The sequence below is a fragment of the Mixophyes fleayi genome, chromosome 5, assembly GCF_038048845.1.
Source record: "Mixophyes fleayi isolate aMixFle1 chromosome 5, aMixFle1.hap1, whole genome shotgun sequence".
Classification (NCBI taxonomy): Eukaryota; Metazoa; Chordata; class Amphibia; order Anura; family Limnodynastidae; genus Mixophyes; species Mixophyes fleayi.
This window is the reverse complement of record NC_134406.1, coordinates 52,143,469-52,163,381: the sequence shown is the minus strand read 5'-3', so window position 1 is coordinate 52,163,381 and position 19,913 is coordinate 52,143,469. Positions and strand designations below refer to the sequence as shown.

At 37.7% G+C, this 19,913-nt stretch overlaps 1 protein-coding gene across 1 annotated transcript in view; it reads right to left on the bottom strand.

Moving 5' to 3' along the window:
• Positions 1-235: 235 nt before the first annotated feature.
• RAPGEF5 (Rap guanine nucleotide exchange factor 5) overlaps positions 236-19,913 on the bottom strand; it is a 178,221-nt gene continuing 158,543 nt past the window's right edge. Inside the window, exons 21-27 of the mRNA XM_075212192.1 lie at positions 18,904-19,082; positions 17,595-17,685; positions 16,891-16,941; positions 15,164-15,251; positions 14,115-14,179; positions 8,940-8,994; positions 236-5,325 (exon numbers count right to left, since the gene is read on the bottom strand). Of these exons, the coding sequence (XP_075068293.1) occupies positions 5,207-5,325; positions 8,940-8,994; positions 14,115-14,179; positions 15,164-15,251; positions 16,891-16,941; positions 17,595-17,685; positions 18,904-19,082 (648 nt within the window). The 3' untranslated portion in view covers positions 236-5,206. The remainder of the gene's footprint in view (positions 5,326-8,939; positions 8,995-14,114; positions 14,180-15,163; positions 15,252-16,890; positions 16,942-17,594; positions 17,686-18,903; positions 19,083-19,913) is intronic.

Sequence of the window (19,913 nt, the reverse complement as noted above, 5' to 3'; positions counted from 1 at the left end):
CTGTGATGCCACAAACTACATCATCACATCTCTAGTCATTCAGGTGGCAGAACTAGATGATAAGATTTGCGATCAATGAATGGCCTTGAAGAATTGCCTACTCCCCAGTACTACCCAGGGAGTCCTGGAGGTCTGTCAATCTGGCATCTCCAGCAGATCCCGGGAGGGTAGGAACTAATGTTCCAATACAATGTTATATTATTAAACAGACACAGAAGAAAAACATGAGTCAGGATGAGACTTTAAACAGATTTTCTCATTTATTCTTGAAAGGGGGATAAAAAAAAGTCCAAACATTTGAAATGCAAGAGAATATTACAGTGGCTTACACGAGTTAAATTCTCATATTGCTTGGCAATTATACATTTAAATTATTGCTTACAAGCTCTAATAAATACACAAACAGTATTATATACAAAGGTGATAAAGCAAGTAAATACAAAAAGCGCCTGTAAACAGCAGTCCCGGCGAAATCCACAGCCAGGCTGCGTCATGCTCACCAGGACTATTAGAGTAGATCAGGCCTGGCGTACAGGAGGTACCTGAGAACTCAATTTATCCCTTAGCTCCCACAGGTGACCTAATGGCATAATATGGTGCCACCTTTTTTGCCACCTTTACTGCAATATGTACACAAGAGACAGCAATGTTATGGCTCTGTGATCGAAGCAGAATGACAACGCAATGTCCTCGTCCATCCAAGGTTTGTTCTCACAGTATGATTATGTAAATATTGACCTTTGTTTTATATGAATGGACAGGAAATATAGCTCAAACATTACAAGGTTTGAAAACATATTCCTACATCTAAGTGGTTTGCTTCAGAATTATGCAATGGCCACGTAGACCCTGCTGTGCTGACCTTGACCTCATTACCATTCTACTCATCCAGAGACCAAAGAAACAACCCTACATTGACGAGCCATGACTTCCGCATACATACTGAGGCACCTGTCATGAACCCGTGGGCCTGTACAGTGGTGAACGGCAACCTTCTTGTAAAAATGATTTATCTAATTGATAATAAATATAAAAAGCTATGTGGGCCATAATATTCATTTCCCACATATATTGTACTACATGTGTTAATTATATTTAGCTAATTAAATTAAGGGTAACTGAAACATAGCTCAGTACAATGAAAGAATTGAATCCTCCTTCTCCAGCATCAATGAATAAGAGCTGAAGGTGAATAGTGTGGCTTATATTAGAAGATATGGACCCAATTAGGGTTGTGTAGTTTGGATGGGTCCCAGTAAGGTTATGTAACAGCTAGTAGTTCCCTTGGTTGCCGAGTCAAATATACACAGTATTTATTGGTGCTTACCTAGGTACTGAGACTGACTATACCCAAAACTAGAGATTGTCAAACACCATCTCTGCCATAGTTTTACTGGAAAAATAGCTGGTTGATAAATACATATTATGAAAACATAAAAGGAATCAGTCTATATTTTGAGGATGTCTTTTCTAGTTGTGTTATGATGGTTTGTTGTGCGTTTTTCATATTTTAGCTGCATCTCCTTATGTAAAGGTACAATATAAGTGTCTTGGGGGTATATTTACTAAACTGTGGGTTTGAAAAAGTGGAGATATTGTCTATAGCAACCAGATTCTAGCTATCCTTTTGTAGAATATACTAAATAAATAACTAGAATCTGATTGGTTGCTATAGGCAACATCTCTTTTCAAAACTGTAGTTTAGTAAATATACCATTTGGTGTTTTAATTGTATGTGAATGTGTCATTTACACAAATGTTACTGGTTGTTTATTTCTTTTTAATAAGATATCTGGAACAGTTTGTAACTGGAGTATGCACAGGATAAACATAATTCCAAGATTTGCAGACATATAGGGGGGAATTCAATTGGCCTGTGCTCTATTACCGTTGTATAGTGTGTAAAACAGCAGCCATCACAGGCAGAATGGACTAAAATTTAGAATGGACTAAAATTTGTTTCAGAAAGATCATGTTAATATTGTATACTTGCTGCACAGACTTGAGGGAGAGGTGTACTGAACGTGTGTGCCTTCCAAAATAGAAATGCAGTGTATTAACTATAGATCAGTGCTGTCATACAAAGAACCACAAGATGGAGCTCTAAGAAATACCACTATGTACAAGAAATGTTACTGACAATATTGGCATTTAAAGGTTATATTCCACTTAGAAAATCCTCTTTTTATGTACATACATGTGTAACAGCTTCCAAATGAAATGCAACATCACAAGAATGTTTTTGCTTATTTTACAAATAACTCATTAAATGATCAAGTATGATTATGGGAAAGCAGGAGTACTGTGCAATCATTTGCTAAGATAATAAGAAACCTAGCAAATGGGGATGCAAATCTTTATAAAAAGACTATTTTAGGTGTCAGATTCACAAACCACCACTTCACTTTGGCATAGCCATTTTAAAAGCCAATTAAATGCATACATAAGAGGTCATTTAAGATGCACACAGGACACAGTGCACATTAGTTCTGGTTTTTGGGGACGCCTCTGCAAACTAGTTGTGCACTAAGGTTTGTAAGCAGGCCACCAAAGAGCATTGTACACTGGCCCTCTGCAGTTTTGCAGACTATAAAGGCCCTTAATATTTTTAACATGCAAAACAAACGTAGAACAGTTTATGTAGACTTGTTAATCTATATACATATAACAGGTTTATGCTGAACTTCAATTAAGAGTTTAAAAAACAAAACACATTCACTAATTATATACATTATTTAACAGTACTAGGGTTTTTGGAATTATGTGGCAATACTAGCATCATTGGAATTATGTGGCAATACTGGCATCATTGAAGAATTAGCAATGTTACCACTGGTATCACAATGTTGTGTCCTATGTTATAATGGGTGATTAATCTAGTCATCAATCACATGAAATCTGAGAGATATATATTTTTACGTCTTTTGGTGCATGTTTATCCTTTGCTTTGCCGGATAATTTAAATAATTATAGATAACTTTTTTCTTTTACTTTAGATTTATAAAATGTCTGTGGGATAACTGTAAACAACTTCATTTATCTATCTGTATATAGCGGAGGATTTGGTTTAATGACAGCCGTGAGGTCCAACCTTGCACAATTTTGTTTTTACAGCCATTTGATTCAAGTCATGGAATTAATTTAATTTAATTTTTTATTTTTATTAAAAAATGAATTGTACTTAATGATGCCATTGATAGGTTAATGAGGAATAGAGCACCATTCAAGAACTGGGTAACACATACTGTTTGTTATCATTAGTTTGACACTTAAAATCTATGCATAGAATTGCAAAGAAAACATTGTAATCACTATTTTCTCAGCACGTGGTCAAGTGTACAAGCTTCATTATATGTGGATGACAGTACGAATATACAGCCAAGGCTGTAGACTGCACAGTGACTGCAATCTCTATCACCATACAGATGTACTGTGCGTGTAAGGGTTAAACTGGTTCTACTACGTGTCCGTAACAAAATGTACTTTGAGGCCATATAAGCAAATATATGCTATAAAAGGCTCTTATAGACCACCAGAGCATAGGTCTGCACCATTCAGTTGCATACTCCCTGGAATGCACCACCTACTGTTTCCAATAATGTATAAGCCATCTTATTCTATGTACAAATATTACATTTATAACCACATAAAAATAGAGCTTCATAAATACTTGCAGGCAGTATAAGTTAGTAGGAAAATGTTGTTGTCTGTCTCTGTTTAGACTTAAAAACTCATTTACGTTTTATAGGTAAAGCCGTTTCAGCGTATTTTATTTCATGCTCAGTAAATCATGAAATTAGCGATTTATGTGATATCTATTTCTCAAGGAATATCACTGCATAAACCCAAAAAGCAGTCATGAGTTGCACAATTGGCACATTAATCCCAGCTTCCTGGACCATATAGGCAAAACTTGCAGAAATAAATGCTGACCTAATTTAGATTAATTAAATCTAATTTAGATTAAAAAAAAAAATGCAGGCAGTAAGGACGCATGTGCCAAGTTACCATCACACCCCAAGGCATAGCCTGAATGTTCTCAAAGGCTCACCTAGCACAGGCGAGATTCATATCCCCAGCTGACAACATGTAAGACAATCACAATAGTCGACTATCAGAAATTTTGCTCTGTACATTTACAGATCTGAACATCTTGTGTATATAGATATGTCTTTCAACACAATAACTGGAAATGGTCCACGGTAGAAAACAAGATGCAACCTCAAAATTCATATTCGTTAAAATGGCAGATAAAAGTAAGAATTGAAGGAATATGTTCAATAAATCAAATTGTAAAGCGCTATGGAATCTGCTGGCGCTATATAAATAAATGTTGATGATGAAATATAGCTAAATACCGTATAACCAAAGGTCAAACTACGGTAGTAGGGGCCCTTTACAAAAATTTGCTATGGGGCCCACAAATGTCTCGTTTAGAACATATAATGTAACAGCAGCCCCTCTGAAAGTGCCAATTCCGAACCACCTCATAACCAGCCCTGGATAAGAAGTTTAGCAAACTGTTACTTTGCAGTTATTGCTCTGCCACTGGCCTCTGTATTACTTCTGACTCAATCCAGCCACTAGGATTTTCAGTAAGTGCAGCCTGAACTGCTGCCAGCTGATTAAATGACAACACAACCACGTCATCTCTGCCACCATGACGTAGTGTACTTCTATGTGGTTTTCTTTTTCTGAAAATAAATCCATTTATATAAAAACTTCAGCACTGAGTTTTGGGCTAGTGCCAATGATAAATGACATGTTAGCATGAGCGTAAGTAAATAGTACCCTGCTTGTTTAGTGAGATATACACAGAAAATTCAGGTAGGTAAATAGGTACAGGGCATCAGGAGAAGCTGTAGGGGTCTCACCATGGTGTTTCCTGGCATTGGGGAAAAGCTCTATCCAGTCCCAAAGTGCAAATACCATATCAGCCACAAGTGTATAACAAGTTTCAGTACATGTGCATGTTTTCATTTTATGTGTATATCTTTATGCAAACATTGGTGGCTGTGTAGACAAAGCAAAGCGAGTTTCCAGGCCAGCCTTTCTGTTCTTGGGAAGAGATATTGGCTGCTCCATTTTCTGTCTTTAATCCTGTTATGTTTTTCTGGCCACTACTGATAAAACTCAGTAAAAATATTTTCCTTGTAAAGCTACATGCTTGGCATCAGCAGTAATTCTGTCCAGACTGGGTGTGTGTCTACACCCGCGGCTCTATCCGGTGAGATAGCTCAAACAGAGTCTGCTGGTTGTCAATCATGTGCAAGTGATGTGTGTAAAACTTTGCCTCTTGGTGCTCTTTCTGGGGAAGGTCGTTGGCTGCATGAAAAAAAAAACGAAAACAGGAATATTAGTATCATAAATTATAAATACAAAAAAATCCTTCTGTCCAACAAAAATGATTGGCACTTCCAGATTTAAATGAAATGATACTTTCACTCTATGAACGAGAGATATAAATAAAGAGAACGGAGACTTAGGGTCATTTACAAACATGGAAAAGCGCAGTGCAAATGCTATTCTGCAACATCCAAGCCTACTCTTGAGTAAACGCATATGTTTTTGTGGGCCAAGGGGGTGGCTTCAAAACCTTTTGATGGGAGGAGCTGTGCGGATCGGGGTGTCCCATGCCAAGAGCTAGGTGCAGATTCAAGGAGATGTGGGCGTGTACTGAGTAATACGCTAGGCGGACAATTTCGGAGCATTTGCGCCAATACAAAAAGTTCTGCATTTCTGTAAATTAAATTTAGTGTTTAATTTTATTTAGTACAGGTTTATAATACTAGCAGCACAACTTTGGAAGCACAGCAACTGTGAAAGCACTTGCTAAGAGCAGGTTATGAAGGTGTCAGATGTATACAAAACTAAAGTGAATATGCCACCAGCATTATAATATGCCCACTGGACGCCAGCCTTACTAAATAGACACATTCATTGTGAGTAGCTTATAGAGCTGCATGGCTCATAATCAAAAGTATCTGCATTGAAAAGCAACATACAAGAGGTTTCCAAGTACATTTATTTTCCATCTATCCTAAGAAAAGGACTAGTGAATATCCTGTTTGCATTTACCAGGATTTTATTTAATTCATTGCTATTGCAAATATAGAACTATGACAACAAATGGCAATTTATATTTGGACTTGGACAATTGAGACGATTCTGTCTTTGGGGAAGGCGATTTTAGGAATTTAGCAATTTATAGCATGACTAGCATTCAGCTCAAATGCACTCAGCTCTTTAATTACTTTTGTTTTTGCAAGCGGATCAACTAAATAAAATATTTCCAAGAGGATTTCTAAAGAGTGATTACTGGCTTTTTGGGGTTTAGTCAAGAAAGAAGTGTTTCTGTTCTATTGACATGAAAATGATATTAGCTTTACACATTCAGCCCACACTGTTTCCATCTCACTGGTTTCGGTGTACAGTGTTCTGTACATAATCAGAGACATAATGTGCATCAGGCCTGGAGGTCATGAGCTTCCTTTGTTATGGCAGCCTGTGTGGATAAGTGTTTTTAACATGTTTCCCAGATACCCGCATTGGTTAAAGATTGTAAGACTCCCTCGGGTACTGAAACAGTCATTATAGTCTTCAGGAGGGGTTAGAAAATTAGTCTAATGTCTTCATAAAATTCACACTGGAGATATTATGTCCTCAGGGCTGCTATTCTCACTTGCTGTCCTTTACCAAGTCATCTCTCACTGTGTTCTGTCCCTGAAGCCATAGATGAGTAATTGTGCACTTTAGAGGTTGGAAACTGTGCATTACGTCTTGGCTTTAGTGCTATTTTTATAGACACAGTAAGAAAGATAAATAAAACCATATAAAATACAATAAAACCATAGCGATGATAAAACTATATTATTCGTTTGCAGTGTGTGCGTGTGGAGGTCAGCAGTCTGCATCACCAAATTATCTATTCAGACCCAGCTCATTCTGCCCATTACAGCACTTACCACATTTAAAATGTTGGATACCCATTTGTAGTTGTATGTTTTATGGCAGTGTGGCTTATTCCTACTATATAACATTAATAGGGCCGCCTGATTATAAGCCTAGTTGTAATTTACTGTCAGTAACTCGCATACCAATCTTGAGAAAACTGGATATAAATCAGCTCTTGGTGAGTACTCAGAATCAATGGCTAAAGGCAGGAAACAGTCTACAGTCTGATAATTTTACAGAAATTTCTCAGGAGCACAGAGGATGCTCCTGCCAGTATGTTGGATGTTCACTCTCATTAACTTTAATTTATGCCCAGCAGATGGCTAATGTCATATGGACATGTAAAAAAGGTAAAGTAACAAGAAACTATAAAGCTGTAACTCACAGTACATGTAGCATGTGTTTGTGGATATGATAAGATATCTATTTATAGGTGTTGACCACTGTTGGACAACCTCTTCTTAAGCAATCCTGTACTTTCTACTGTTACCCGATTTGTAAAGTCAACTCGTTAATATTTGTGCTGAGTTTCCCTCTGTTTCCAGAAAAGGAACACTATGGCGCCTTAAAAATCTATAATAATAATAATAATGGAGCACTCTAGCAATGGCTGAGCTGCCACAGAACTCTACTGAACTGCTGGGAGCAGACTGCACCTTCCAGCTCTGAGAACGGTGGTGAGAGATGGCTCACCAATGCAGGAAATATGGGGAGTACTTCTACTACCTCCCAACCCCCCTTTGCTATACATAACCCTCCCTTCCTATTTGCTATACAAACAGCGCAGGATATATTAAGAAGGGAATGATGAAATTGGAGAACCCCTTTAATGTCGCATTTGTGTAAAGGTGACAAATACTTTTTGAACATCCATGGAAAACTAGTAAGGAGTTGTATATATATAACATAAATAGGTTATATTTCATATGGTCAGTGCAAAAAATGTCCAAGAACAGACATTCACATATCAGTATTTCTCATTGTGATTTTTTTCTAAAATGGATGAACAATCCACAAAGAACATGCTGCTTTATAGTCTTCATTTAAGAATGTGATCAGGAACTGTCTGGTGGGGATATACCACCCTGAGATGCAGAGAAAAATGGTGAATATTGTGTATAGTGTTTGTGTAGCAAATGTGTACCTTTAAGCTTTAGTATGAATCAATAGCAAATGTAGAAAAGTACAAATCTTTATCAGTGATTCCAATTCACATGCTGAATGAACCAACTCGGAGAAGTTAACCATATTGGTCCAGATGTATAGTATATATTCAATCACTACCAGACTTTCTGGGCCTGAGTCAATAAAGAGAGCAAAGCAAGAAAAAGGACTAACTTTGCACCTGGGCAAAGCATTGGAGGGGGAGGTAAATTTAAAATGTAGGGGCAGATTTATAGTTGGGGAGGGCATGTCCTACATCACTGTTGGCTAACCTGTGACACTCCAGGTGTTGTAGAACTACAAGTCCCAGCATACCCTTCCAGCAATAAACTGCTATATATTGGCAAAGCATGCTGGGACTTGTAGTTTCACAACACCTGGAGTGTCACAGGTTAGCCAACACTGTCCTACATCAACTTTACATTTCAGTGTAAAATAAAGCTACCAAGTATTTGTGTGCTACATGAAAAAACAGCCAGTATTTAAATTATGTGCAAAATAACAAACTAACTTGCACCCCTTGCATTGTAACATTGTTTGTCCAGAAGCAAAGTTACTCCTTTTTTTTGCTTTGCTTTCCTTAATGACTCAGGCCCTCTATCTCTACCTGACGGAGGATTACGCCCTGGAATGTTGTGTACATTTAATAAAGGGGTAAAATTAAGAATGTTTCCCTGTATTAAAGAAGTAGAGCTTTAGATTGTCCTTATGTGTTTATACACAATAGCAAAAGTGTCTAATTACTACTAAGTAGTGTAATTGTCTTGATATTTATTGCTGCCAGTCTCTCACTATATGACCAGACCAAAAAGATCACTTACCAAACTGGTTATTCCTGCAGTGCCTCAGCGATCGCACTGTATCTGCTATCATATGCTGAAAAAGGGGCAAAAAAATCATCAGTACAGGATACAACAAAATAATAGATCATTAGCATATATATTTAATATAGTACAAATTCCTAGCCTGCAGTTTATTCCAAAGCTCTTAACTAAAGATGTTAGTTTTCTATTTGTGAGGGATTAATGCAGCTCTGTCACTTAGGAAGAAAGTGCTTGGTATAGAAATTACCATAATTATCACAATCTTTCTGTTCCTGGAACACAGAAGTCAAGGAGTGAAACTGAATGTATTTTCTGGATTATCAGCCCCTTAGATCCCACCTTCATCCCTGTCCCAACACAGCAGCACTGCTATATGTTCTACCTATATAACTCTACATCACATTATGAATAATACACTAGAAAGAGAATGACTTAGCAAACCACAGTTTATCCTTAATAAGGAATTTACTGATTCATGTGCTCACACAGCCTGCTGACTCTTTATCTGGCTCACACAGCTGCAGAAGTGGAACAATACTTGGAGTAATGAGTAATACTGTATGATAATAAAATCAATGTAATGCTCAGCAATGGGTGTTACTTGGAAAACTATAGGGATTACACTGGTTAAGTCGCCATGTGTTAGAAATAGATAATTTTTTCGGGCAACATGCAGCTACATCTGTACCGCCAACTGCCATCTCTAGCACACGTTACTATTCCTGATTTCTGGCACTGTCCACCTCCAATTCTCTTACTCTGTACAGACAATATCAGACCATTGTGACGACGATATTATGACTGAACTTCAGCTGGGGCAGTAATGGATAACCTGATGCACCTCAGGGGCCGCGTGGGCGATCCTCTAACCTTCAAAAGGGGCGCACATTACCATTAATCTCAGGAGTAACGTAATACAATACATTTAAACAAAGAAAGTGACACCTATATTTAGTTACATATCAATAGGCATTCCAAGTTTTGGAAGCGTTTTTACCAATTTCCCAGCACATACTTGTGGACAAGCAGTGAATCTGTTTTGCACAAATCTGAATTAAAGGTCATATGTGTGCACAGCTCAAATGTCAATTTATTTCCTGCTTAAGAAAACAAAGCTGCTACTACAGCAGAATCAAAACAATAGACCATGTATGAAAACATCACACGCTCAATCTACAGGGATGAGGTCTTATGTTGATAACCTATTTGCATCCTCTCTGAAGAACAAAACAGTAGAAATGAAAACATGACTTGCACGTGGTATGTTTACTGCTTCTGAAAATCAAAACAATGCAAAGCACCACACGCAGGAAATGATCTGATTATCAGTCTTACAGCAGTGTTGATTACCACAGATAAAGAACAACACAAGGCGTATCTGCATGGAAAACACACAGGGGTTAGGCTACGCTAATGAGTCACTTAGTACAGACATACTATAACAAACAGATTTGCAATCACAAAGCACAGCTAAATATACACTGTTTACTACTATGTGATATATATATATATATATATATATATATATATATATATATATATATATATATATATATATAACAATGATAAGGATTCTACAGAGTAAAGACAATGAGTGATTCTGTGTACAGTTCATGCTAACATTTATTACTATAGCGCCAGCATACACAGTAGTGCTTTACAACAGGGTCCCGAGGGACCACTGCGTTCTAAAATTTAAATATAATATATTTTAGATTTTGGAACTCTGCATGTTTTGTGATAATGTGTGTTACCGATCCTGCAGAATGTACTGGTAAACTACAAGCTTTGTAGTATGTAGAACAGCACAAATGTGAATTTATCTAGAAAAGGTCATCCTCCAAAATAGAGCATATGTGCAAGATAGGCACATGTGAGGGAAGTCATCAAGAGGTCCATGGCATATCTGACACAGTTACAGTCTTCCATGGTGGAGATGGGAGAAACTGTCCATTTGACAACAGTCTGGACCCTTCATGAATCTGTGCTATACAGAAGGGGGGAAAAAAAGAAAACCACTGATGAAACACGTTGATGTAATATCTCACCCAGTATTTGCCAGAATGTGGGAGAGCATCATCCCGAGTGGAGGAAGAGTCTATGGTCTGAAAAGATCAAGGGTGAACTTTTTGGCCTTAATGCTAGCTACTATGTTTGGCACAAGACTAACATTGCACATCGTCATATTAAAAGCCTTGTGGTGGAGGGATAATGCTTTGGGGATGCTTCTCTGCCTCAGGGACAGCGAAACTTTTCAAAATAGATAGAGAAATATAGACAAATCTTGGAGGAAAACCTACTGCAATCTAATCTGCAAGAGACCTATGCTGTGGGAGAAGACTTACTTTCCAGCAGGACAATGATCCAAAGCATACAGCAAAATCCACATAATATTGGCTTAAATAAAAAACCGATCCTGAAGTGGCCCAGTGAAGCCCAGACCCCTATCCCATGGAGTATCTGTGCAATGATTTGACAATTGACTATCACCCATACCCCCATTCAATCATATGGACCTAATAATGAAGAGAAGAATAGGAGAAAATGGCAGAGTCCTGATGTTCAGAGCTTATAGAAACTTCTCCAAACACATTCACAGCTGTAATTGCAGCTAAAGGTGATTCTACCAAGTAGTCCAACAAGGGTGATGAATGTAATTCACTGTTGTCTGGCATTTGGCCATTGGTAATTTATGAAGTGCTCTATATTCACACTGTAAACCCTTGTGTAAATAAATGGGCATGGTGTATGGAACCACTGTTCCATACACTATGCCCATACCCGGACTGCACTTTTTAGCCATGTTGTTATCAGAAAGTATCAGTGATGGAACTATAACATCTCCTTGGAAAAGTACTTCAAGGGTTAAATTCCACCTACACAGGGAACACTCAGGAGATGAGTGAATTAAGCTACCATTGTAATTTTTTTTTGTGTTTGCTCCCTATTGTCCACTAGTGATCTCTACAGACAGCCAGGAGCCGGACCAATCAGGGGTCACCTGAGGGAAGACACCTGGGGAGCTAGGGGAGGGGGCTGGATAGTGTAAGAAGCCCACCAATCGAGACCTTTTGCACCTGGGGTGATAAAAGAGCCTACCTTGGGAGCTGGACACGTATGTGACTGACTTTGGCCAAGAGGTGATGCTCTGCCAGAGAGGTGCTGTGGAACCTATCTCACTGGATTTATTTGAATTGATTTCCTCACTTGTTGGACTGCTATTGTTAAGGAAGCCATGCTGTACTTATCCTACTGCATTTATTTGAACTGATTTCCTCACTTGTTGTACCCGCTATCGTTAAGGGGGCCGTGCTGTATTTAATCCTGTTCTGCAGAATAAATCATCCTTCTATTTTTCTTCTAATACCGTGTCTGAATGATTTGGGAACCACATATCTTCACACCTTGGTTGGGCACAGCTGAGCATGGGTGGTCTGCCCCCAACGCACACCTAAACTCCTCTCTCAGGACATGCCCATGAAAACAAGACATGTGCCTTACTATGCCAAGGAACTGAACGTCTCCAGGTGCTCACTGTGCAAGTGTAAGCATCACATCAAAATCCAACCACCTACCACTTTACAATAGCTTAGCCTTATTTGTGGCTTAAATTAATCATGAGATTCAGGGTATTAAGGGAATGTCTTTATTACATGTGACAACTTGTATACGTGAAATATTTTATTACATTGCTCAGAGTGGACATGGAAATTTGCTGTAGAAGTGCCACATAGAGGCTAAGCGGGTCCCATTAAAAGTATAGGAGTAGACCTGATCAGAAAAATTCAAATCTTTTTGAGGAGTGCCATTGGCCACGTGCACAGCAAGGAATGGCCCACAAATATGTCCTCTCCACCCATTTATCTAATTTTGATAATCTCACTCTACAAAATGAAATCTTGTTTCTCCACTTTTCCCTTAACGTCTGCTCTTCTGCAAAAGTACTCAACAAAACCATGCGCCTAGGCAAAAATCTAGGTGCAGAAGAGAAAGGAGCAAGATAAAAAGTGGGTTCATGAATCACTCCTATGTTCTCGGTGCACACTCCAACAGAAAAACATGTGGCTCATTTGTACTTGCATTGGAGATTAAACTACACTACAAAATACAAGTATGTTTGTTTTCGGTCACTGCCAAACGGGAATGAACCAAAGCAATCTGGGGTTTCCAGTCAGCCATTTAAAAGCAAATACAAACGAGATACAGTTGCTGAATGGCTGAAATACAATTGACTCTTATTATTGCTCTACTGGCATGCAGCATTGTGACTGAATGTAAATGTCTGACCTGCCGACCCAACCAACCACACAACAAATCTACTGTCCAGACCAAATCACATTCACAAACAATGATCGTTGCAGTTTTAATCATTTAGGCTTACATACAGTGCTCAATTAATATTTCCTGCATGGCCCAAACCATTTTTGTTTATCAAATCTTTTTTTTTTTGGGCACAAACACAACAATATCTAATGTGATCATTCAGCAACTAGGTCAGTCAGCTCTGGACAATCAAATCATTACAGTCCGAGTTTCATTGCAAAGGAAACGTATGTGCCACATAAACTTTGAGAAAAGGTAAGATTGACATAATGATTGGATAAGCATGTGATGCTAATAGGTATACATTTATTAATACAACTTCTGGGAATACTTTCTGTATAAACCCTGACGTTATTGCTTGTAATCAATAAGTTCTATTGTCACCATTTCAGTTCAGTGTTCTCCCCAGCACCTGTTTCCCAGGTGCTACCACCCAGCTCTAGGAGCCCAACTAGTCCTATTATAATAGAATAAACAATTGTTTCTCCTATTAGAACAGGCACTATGTGAGCACTACAGCCAGCAGTGTGTGTTAGACCACTGACCACCAATCTGACCAGTCCTGACAAGTGTGGGCAATAATCTCAAACATTTTTCAACATTATTGCAAAGTGTTACAACTGCCCCCACCTGGCTATTTCTTAATGCCACACTGATGGCAAAATTTACTGGGGAGCACACTGCAGTATTCATTAGGAAAACTTGTGTACTTGTCAATGACTTTTAATATCCCTATAATTTACATTAGGTAACGCATTATTCCATATAATATACTTCTGGCATTATCTGCACGAAACATACATGCAAAAATTCAAGTTTTATTTAACAAGAATTAGTTCAGGAACTTACCAGTTTTTCAAAGTTGACCAGGTTATCCAAAAAGGTTTTATTTCCTTCGTGAATGAATGTGACATCTAAAACAAATCAAAAAGACACATAATTGCAATTCCTATTAATGTATAATTGCAATATATTAAAGAGTGTATATGATATAAGCTGAACCTCCACACCAAAGAACTAAACCACATGTCATTTTTCATGACAATCCGTTTTTGCCTTGTGCTAACTTCTAAATGAGGCTTGTCCTTCTAACGGAATACATGAATATTAATTAGCCAGGAGATGCTGCTTTGTACTGTACATGTCCCTATTATTTTTATGACAAATGTGATACATTTTTCCTCAGCATGTTTTAGTCCAATACATAGCAAGATAAATATACAGAATACAATACATCATTTATTTTTATAGAACTTTCTAGACAGAAAATTTGTTTCTACATGAACTATACATGAATATTGAACACATAGTGACTAACAAAGTATTGTGCATCCTTCAATCAGGACAGGAAGATGAGTCAGTGGGAATTAATATACTTAACATTCATAAATACAGGAACATCCACATGAGCAAAACTCAGCTGTAAATTTTAATTACCAAAGATCCTTAAGAGCTCCAGTAAAGCTTCAAAGCCACCGAAGCTGGAATGCAATTTGCATTTAAACCAGCACTGGATACAGCTGTCTTTTAAGAGATGGAGGCGATGAAATAATTGAGCCACAAATTATATACATGGCTGCCTCAGTTGTTCTTAAATCAGAATACATTATATATGCGACATTGGACATGAATTTACACTATGGGTGAGGAGAGAATGATACATTTTCAAATACATGACATGTTATGTCATCATTTATCAATGCTGGGACACCCTTACTGATGCCTGGATTGTTATTTATCACGTATTGTCAATGGGTGTGTGCTGCTATACAAACAATACAGCAATACAGGAAGAACACACTGGCCAGTGCTAGATAATGCTGAATGTCTATACAAACTTTTACAAAGTAAAGCAAAATCAATCACCTTCATAAGATCCATAACAATACTTTACTTACCTTTTAACAGTAATGGCATAAAGGGAATTTTTGGCGGCTTCATTTTCTTAAAAGAGTCTCTATAAGCTTTGTGATTTAGGGATGGATCCTGTAAGATTGCAGTAAACGTAAAGTCAATGGTTCCACTTTCCACACCAAGTATGAACATGACTCACACTATTATAGGATTATATAAATATGTCTGTGCACGTAACGTACTTATAATACATAGTGTAACCTAAAAACGCCAATGTTATCATTAATCAGCATGTATATAACATCTCCAAGGACACATTGCAATGCGGCTCAAGGTATTGAATTATACTCTCTAATAAGACATGCAAATTCAGTACAGTCCTGTCGTATCTTAAATATTCACCGCTTTTAAATCTCAACTTGTAGTATATATATATATATATATATATATATATATATATATATATATATATATATATATATATATATATATATATATATATATAATATAGATATATAAAATATAATCTCAAAACAATAAATAAATTATTAACAGGGTGGTCCTGTACATCAGGGAAAGATAAACAATGCTGATAGCCGAAAATGTCAACAGAATCATGCAAATGTTTTCTTTTTGCCAAAATACACATTCAATATACACTGTGATCAATAATATCTGGCATGTAATAAAATAAAAAAGACATTTGACCATTTATAAGAGATAAAAATCATGACTCCGTCTGCTAGATATTGGGTCCAGTAAGAGCAAGGCTTCACATGTCCTGATCTGTACTGTACTGTACTTCCCCGATCCCTGGACCTACCATGCTGACTACACTCTTCCACTCCCAATGTACCTCATTTAAATATAGCATCACGATGGGGAAGTACATGTTAGTTAGTAGCCAGTTTCCTAGTGTTACATGCACACTGCAAGTCTCTTCACATAATTACACATAGTTCTCTTTTGAGAAACATGTGTAATCAATAAGGCTGATTCACTCAGTAACATGTGAGCAAATTACACGCATCTTTTCCCTTGGCATATTACATGTGTGCAGGTGCAGCATTCTCACAAGTGTGCATGCCACCCTTTATCTGTACTCCTATCGGAAAATGTCATTTGCGTCTCTGTGATTGTATTCCACACTGTTGTATACACATACAGAAACAGTTTTGTATAGAAATGTACTTGTTTTTTTCATGCAGACTCTTTCTTGATTACCTGCTGTAGTTCTCCAGCCCTGTTTAACGTCACCTGTACATTATCTAAAGTCTACCTATCACCTACACACAGAGCCAGGGGCGGATCTAGATAATTGGTGTACGGGGGGCGATTTAGGCCCCGCCCCCTTTCTGCCTTCTGATGCTGCCAGCGGCTGCACACTATGTGCAGGTCCGTTCTGCAGTGACAGTGTGCTGTCCCGAATGCTCTGATTGTGTTCAAAACACAATCAGAGCAGCCGGGCAGCACACTATCACTGCAGAACGGACCTGAACATAATGTGCAGCCGTCGGCAGCAAGCCCCTGCGAGGGGGGGCGCCCTGGATCCGCCACTGCACAGAGCAGTGGCTAGGCTTTATTAAGCTAATAATGAAGTTTCCTTTATGCTCACTGATCTCACTATAGCTTTGTAAAATGCTGTATTCTGATGAATATTGGTTTAGCCCAAAAATATATCTGCCTCCACCTTCTACAGAAGAGGAGTACACTTGAAATATTAAACATCCGCAGTGCGATACAACAAATGCACACATAGCGAGAAACTCACCGTCAGACTTTCAAGTTCAGAGAAGAGTTTCTTGAACTTTCCTGGGATTTTCTTGGAAAGAACATAAAGAGAATACATAATGTTACCCCGTAGCACAGGAACACAAAAAAAACAACTTGCGACTTTGAAGGTTCTGCATGGATTCTGTGCGATGAATGCCAAGTATGTTCATCTCCAATTTGATATTGTAACAGGAAGCTTAGAAACAAAGTTTTAATGCATGAAAGTAACAGTTGCGAGTGGTCCCACTGAGTTATTCTTTAGTCTGTTTATAAACTTATAGTGAGACCAGATAAACAAACTGAACAGTTAACAAAAGCCCACCTACATGTTTATGTCATTTTAGGATTATACATTTATGAAAAGATTAAAAAAATGACCCAATAATGTAAAGCGCTACGGAATTTGCTGGCGCTATATAAATAAATGTTGATGATGATGATGATAATATTGATAGAACTTGCATCTTTTAAACTGCATATCACTATCAACAATTATATAGCACCAGCAAATTCCGTTGCCCTTTACAATTGGGAATAAACACAGCAATAAAACAATACTGGGTAATAAAGACAGAGAGGTAAGAGGGTCCTGCTCGCAAGCTTACAATCATATCCATATTTTTACCAATTTGTCGAACAATCCAAAAACACAAAACACGAAATGTGTAATACTGACATAAAAGAATAAAGAAGCACATTTACCTCCCACGTCTGAGACAGTCGGCTGACCGATGCCGTGTTTAGCCCCATGATAATGGCAAAGAATGAATTCAAATTCCTTTGAGCTTTGCAACTGTTAGAAACAAAAATATAGATATATGATAATCTAATTGCTCTTGAAAAGTCATGATATTTTGATACCACTTATCTTACATATAACAATATTTTAACATTGAACTGTGTAACATTGACTGATATAGAGAATGAAGGACAAAGATTACAAATATTAATATTTGTCTGGTGGAATCCGTGTAAACATAAGAATTACAAACAGCAAGAGGTGATCTAGCTGTAAATCTAGCTGTTTCACAAAGGACATAGGAGAAATGAAAAACACATATACTTCATTCTAGTTCATATGTAAACTGCATGATGCGTAAACACAACATGGATGTGAATACCAAGTAACTGCTGTGAGAAGAGTGAATGTCCATAGACTTTTGCACACCCAAATAGCCGATCAATAGAATTCTTACATGAATGAGAGGAAAATGTGATAAACTGTAATCACCAGATCACTCATCACTGTCTTCTTCATTGTTATGAGGATGGGTATGTGTAGAACATCAGGTTTCTGGTCATTCTGTGCTTGGAATAAGTTCTCTCCAGTTGATGTTAAACTGGAATTTTTATGGAATAATTTTGTACTAAAGATAATTTATAATATAACCATACCACAATGTTTGGCAATACGCCAGGGATAGCAGGCAATCAGATCTGAATATATACAACTGATGAATTCTGCATACAGCTAAAAACAGTATCTACAATAGGGCAGCACAGTGGCCTAGTGGTTAGCACTTCTGCCTCACAGCACTGGGGTCATGAGTTCAATTCCCGACCATGGCCTTATCTGTGTGGAGTTTGTATGTTCTCCCTGTGTTTGCGTCGGTTTCCTCCGGGTGCTCCGGTTTCCTCCCACACTCCAAAAAACATACTGGTAGATTAATTGGCTGCATTCAAAATTGATCCTAGACTCTCCCTCTCTGTCTTTCTCTCCCTGTCTGTGTCTGTGTGTGTGTGTATGTTAGGGAATTTAGACTGTAAGCACCAATGGGACAGGGACTGATGTGATTGAGTTCTCTGTACAGCGCTGCGGAATTAGTGGCGCTATATAAATTAATGATGATGATGATGATAGGGTCCTCTCTAGAATTCAATAGACTAAAATATGGAAGTATGATCCCAACTATGTCCTGGCAGATTTCAGGATGCAGCAAATTACATACATATTTCCCCCATGCATTTACCTCTAAATAGTGCATATGGAAAAGAGGACATTCCAACTTACTGAGCTGCGATCTTGATGAACTTTTTCACTAGCTGCACGCGTTTCCCCAGCTGACTGCAGAGCAGAATCTCAGTGGCCACCCAGAGTTGAACCTCGTTACATCTTTGAAGCAGAAGACTCAGATTCAACGTGTTCTCCCCCTTCCCTTGTCTGCTGAACGTGAAGTATATCAGCTCTTGCTGCAAAACAATAGAGTTTATCTTAGCACTACATTGAAACAATAGGCCATATATGATGTGAATATAGTTTTATATAAATCGGGTATACGATAATCATATCTGTCATTTCACTCACTGGTTGATCTACGAACATTTTCTACATTTTCACAATGAATGAGAATAGTCTTATAAAGTAGGGATCTTTATCAATCTAACAATGGCTGATGACATCACTGATCATGTTCAACAAAGCACATAAGGCTTGGACAATGACTGGTGCACTAAAATGCTGAATGATAACTATTTCAGTTATAATACCATTAAATTATTTTAGTTATTCCTTATGAAAAAAATAAACTAAGGTTTACTTTCAATGTATTTTGCCCTAAATGCTCTATAAAACATTTCTGTATTTATTACCAGGTTCTGGAACTGTCATACTACTAGTTCAGCCAAGGTCAGATTACATATTTCCCATAGACCTAAATGGATCATCACGTGTTTTTATTTAAATTTCTATAAGATTTAAACAAAAAACAAAACAGTGCAAACTAAGCTAACTAACAAAACTACTAACACAAAGTACTGAAACACATTGCATTATTTTACATATCATGACAGGTAAACCACATGAGGGATAAGTTGGCGTCTATAGTATATTAGATAATAAAGAAGAGAGAATGCAACACATATAGCAAAGGGCTACGCAGGGCTGGACAAACCCCTGGGGGGATAGGGGAAATAATAACCCTATGCATCGTCTTCCTACCAAGACCTATACCAGGGAAACCATATTATGTGATATTTGTAAATGGCCTTTCTGCTTGTATATAAGATTCATGGTGTCATTGA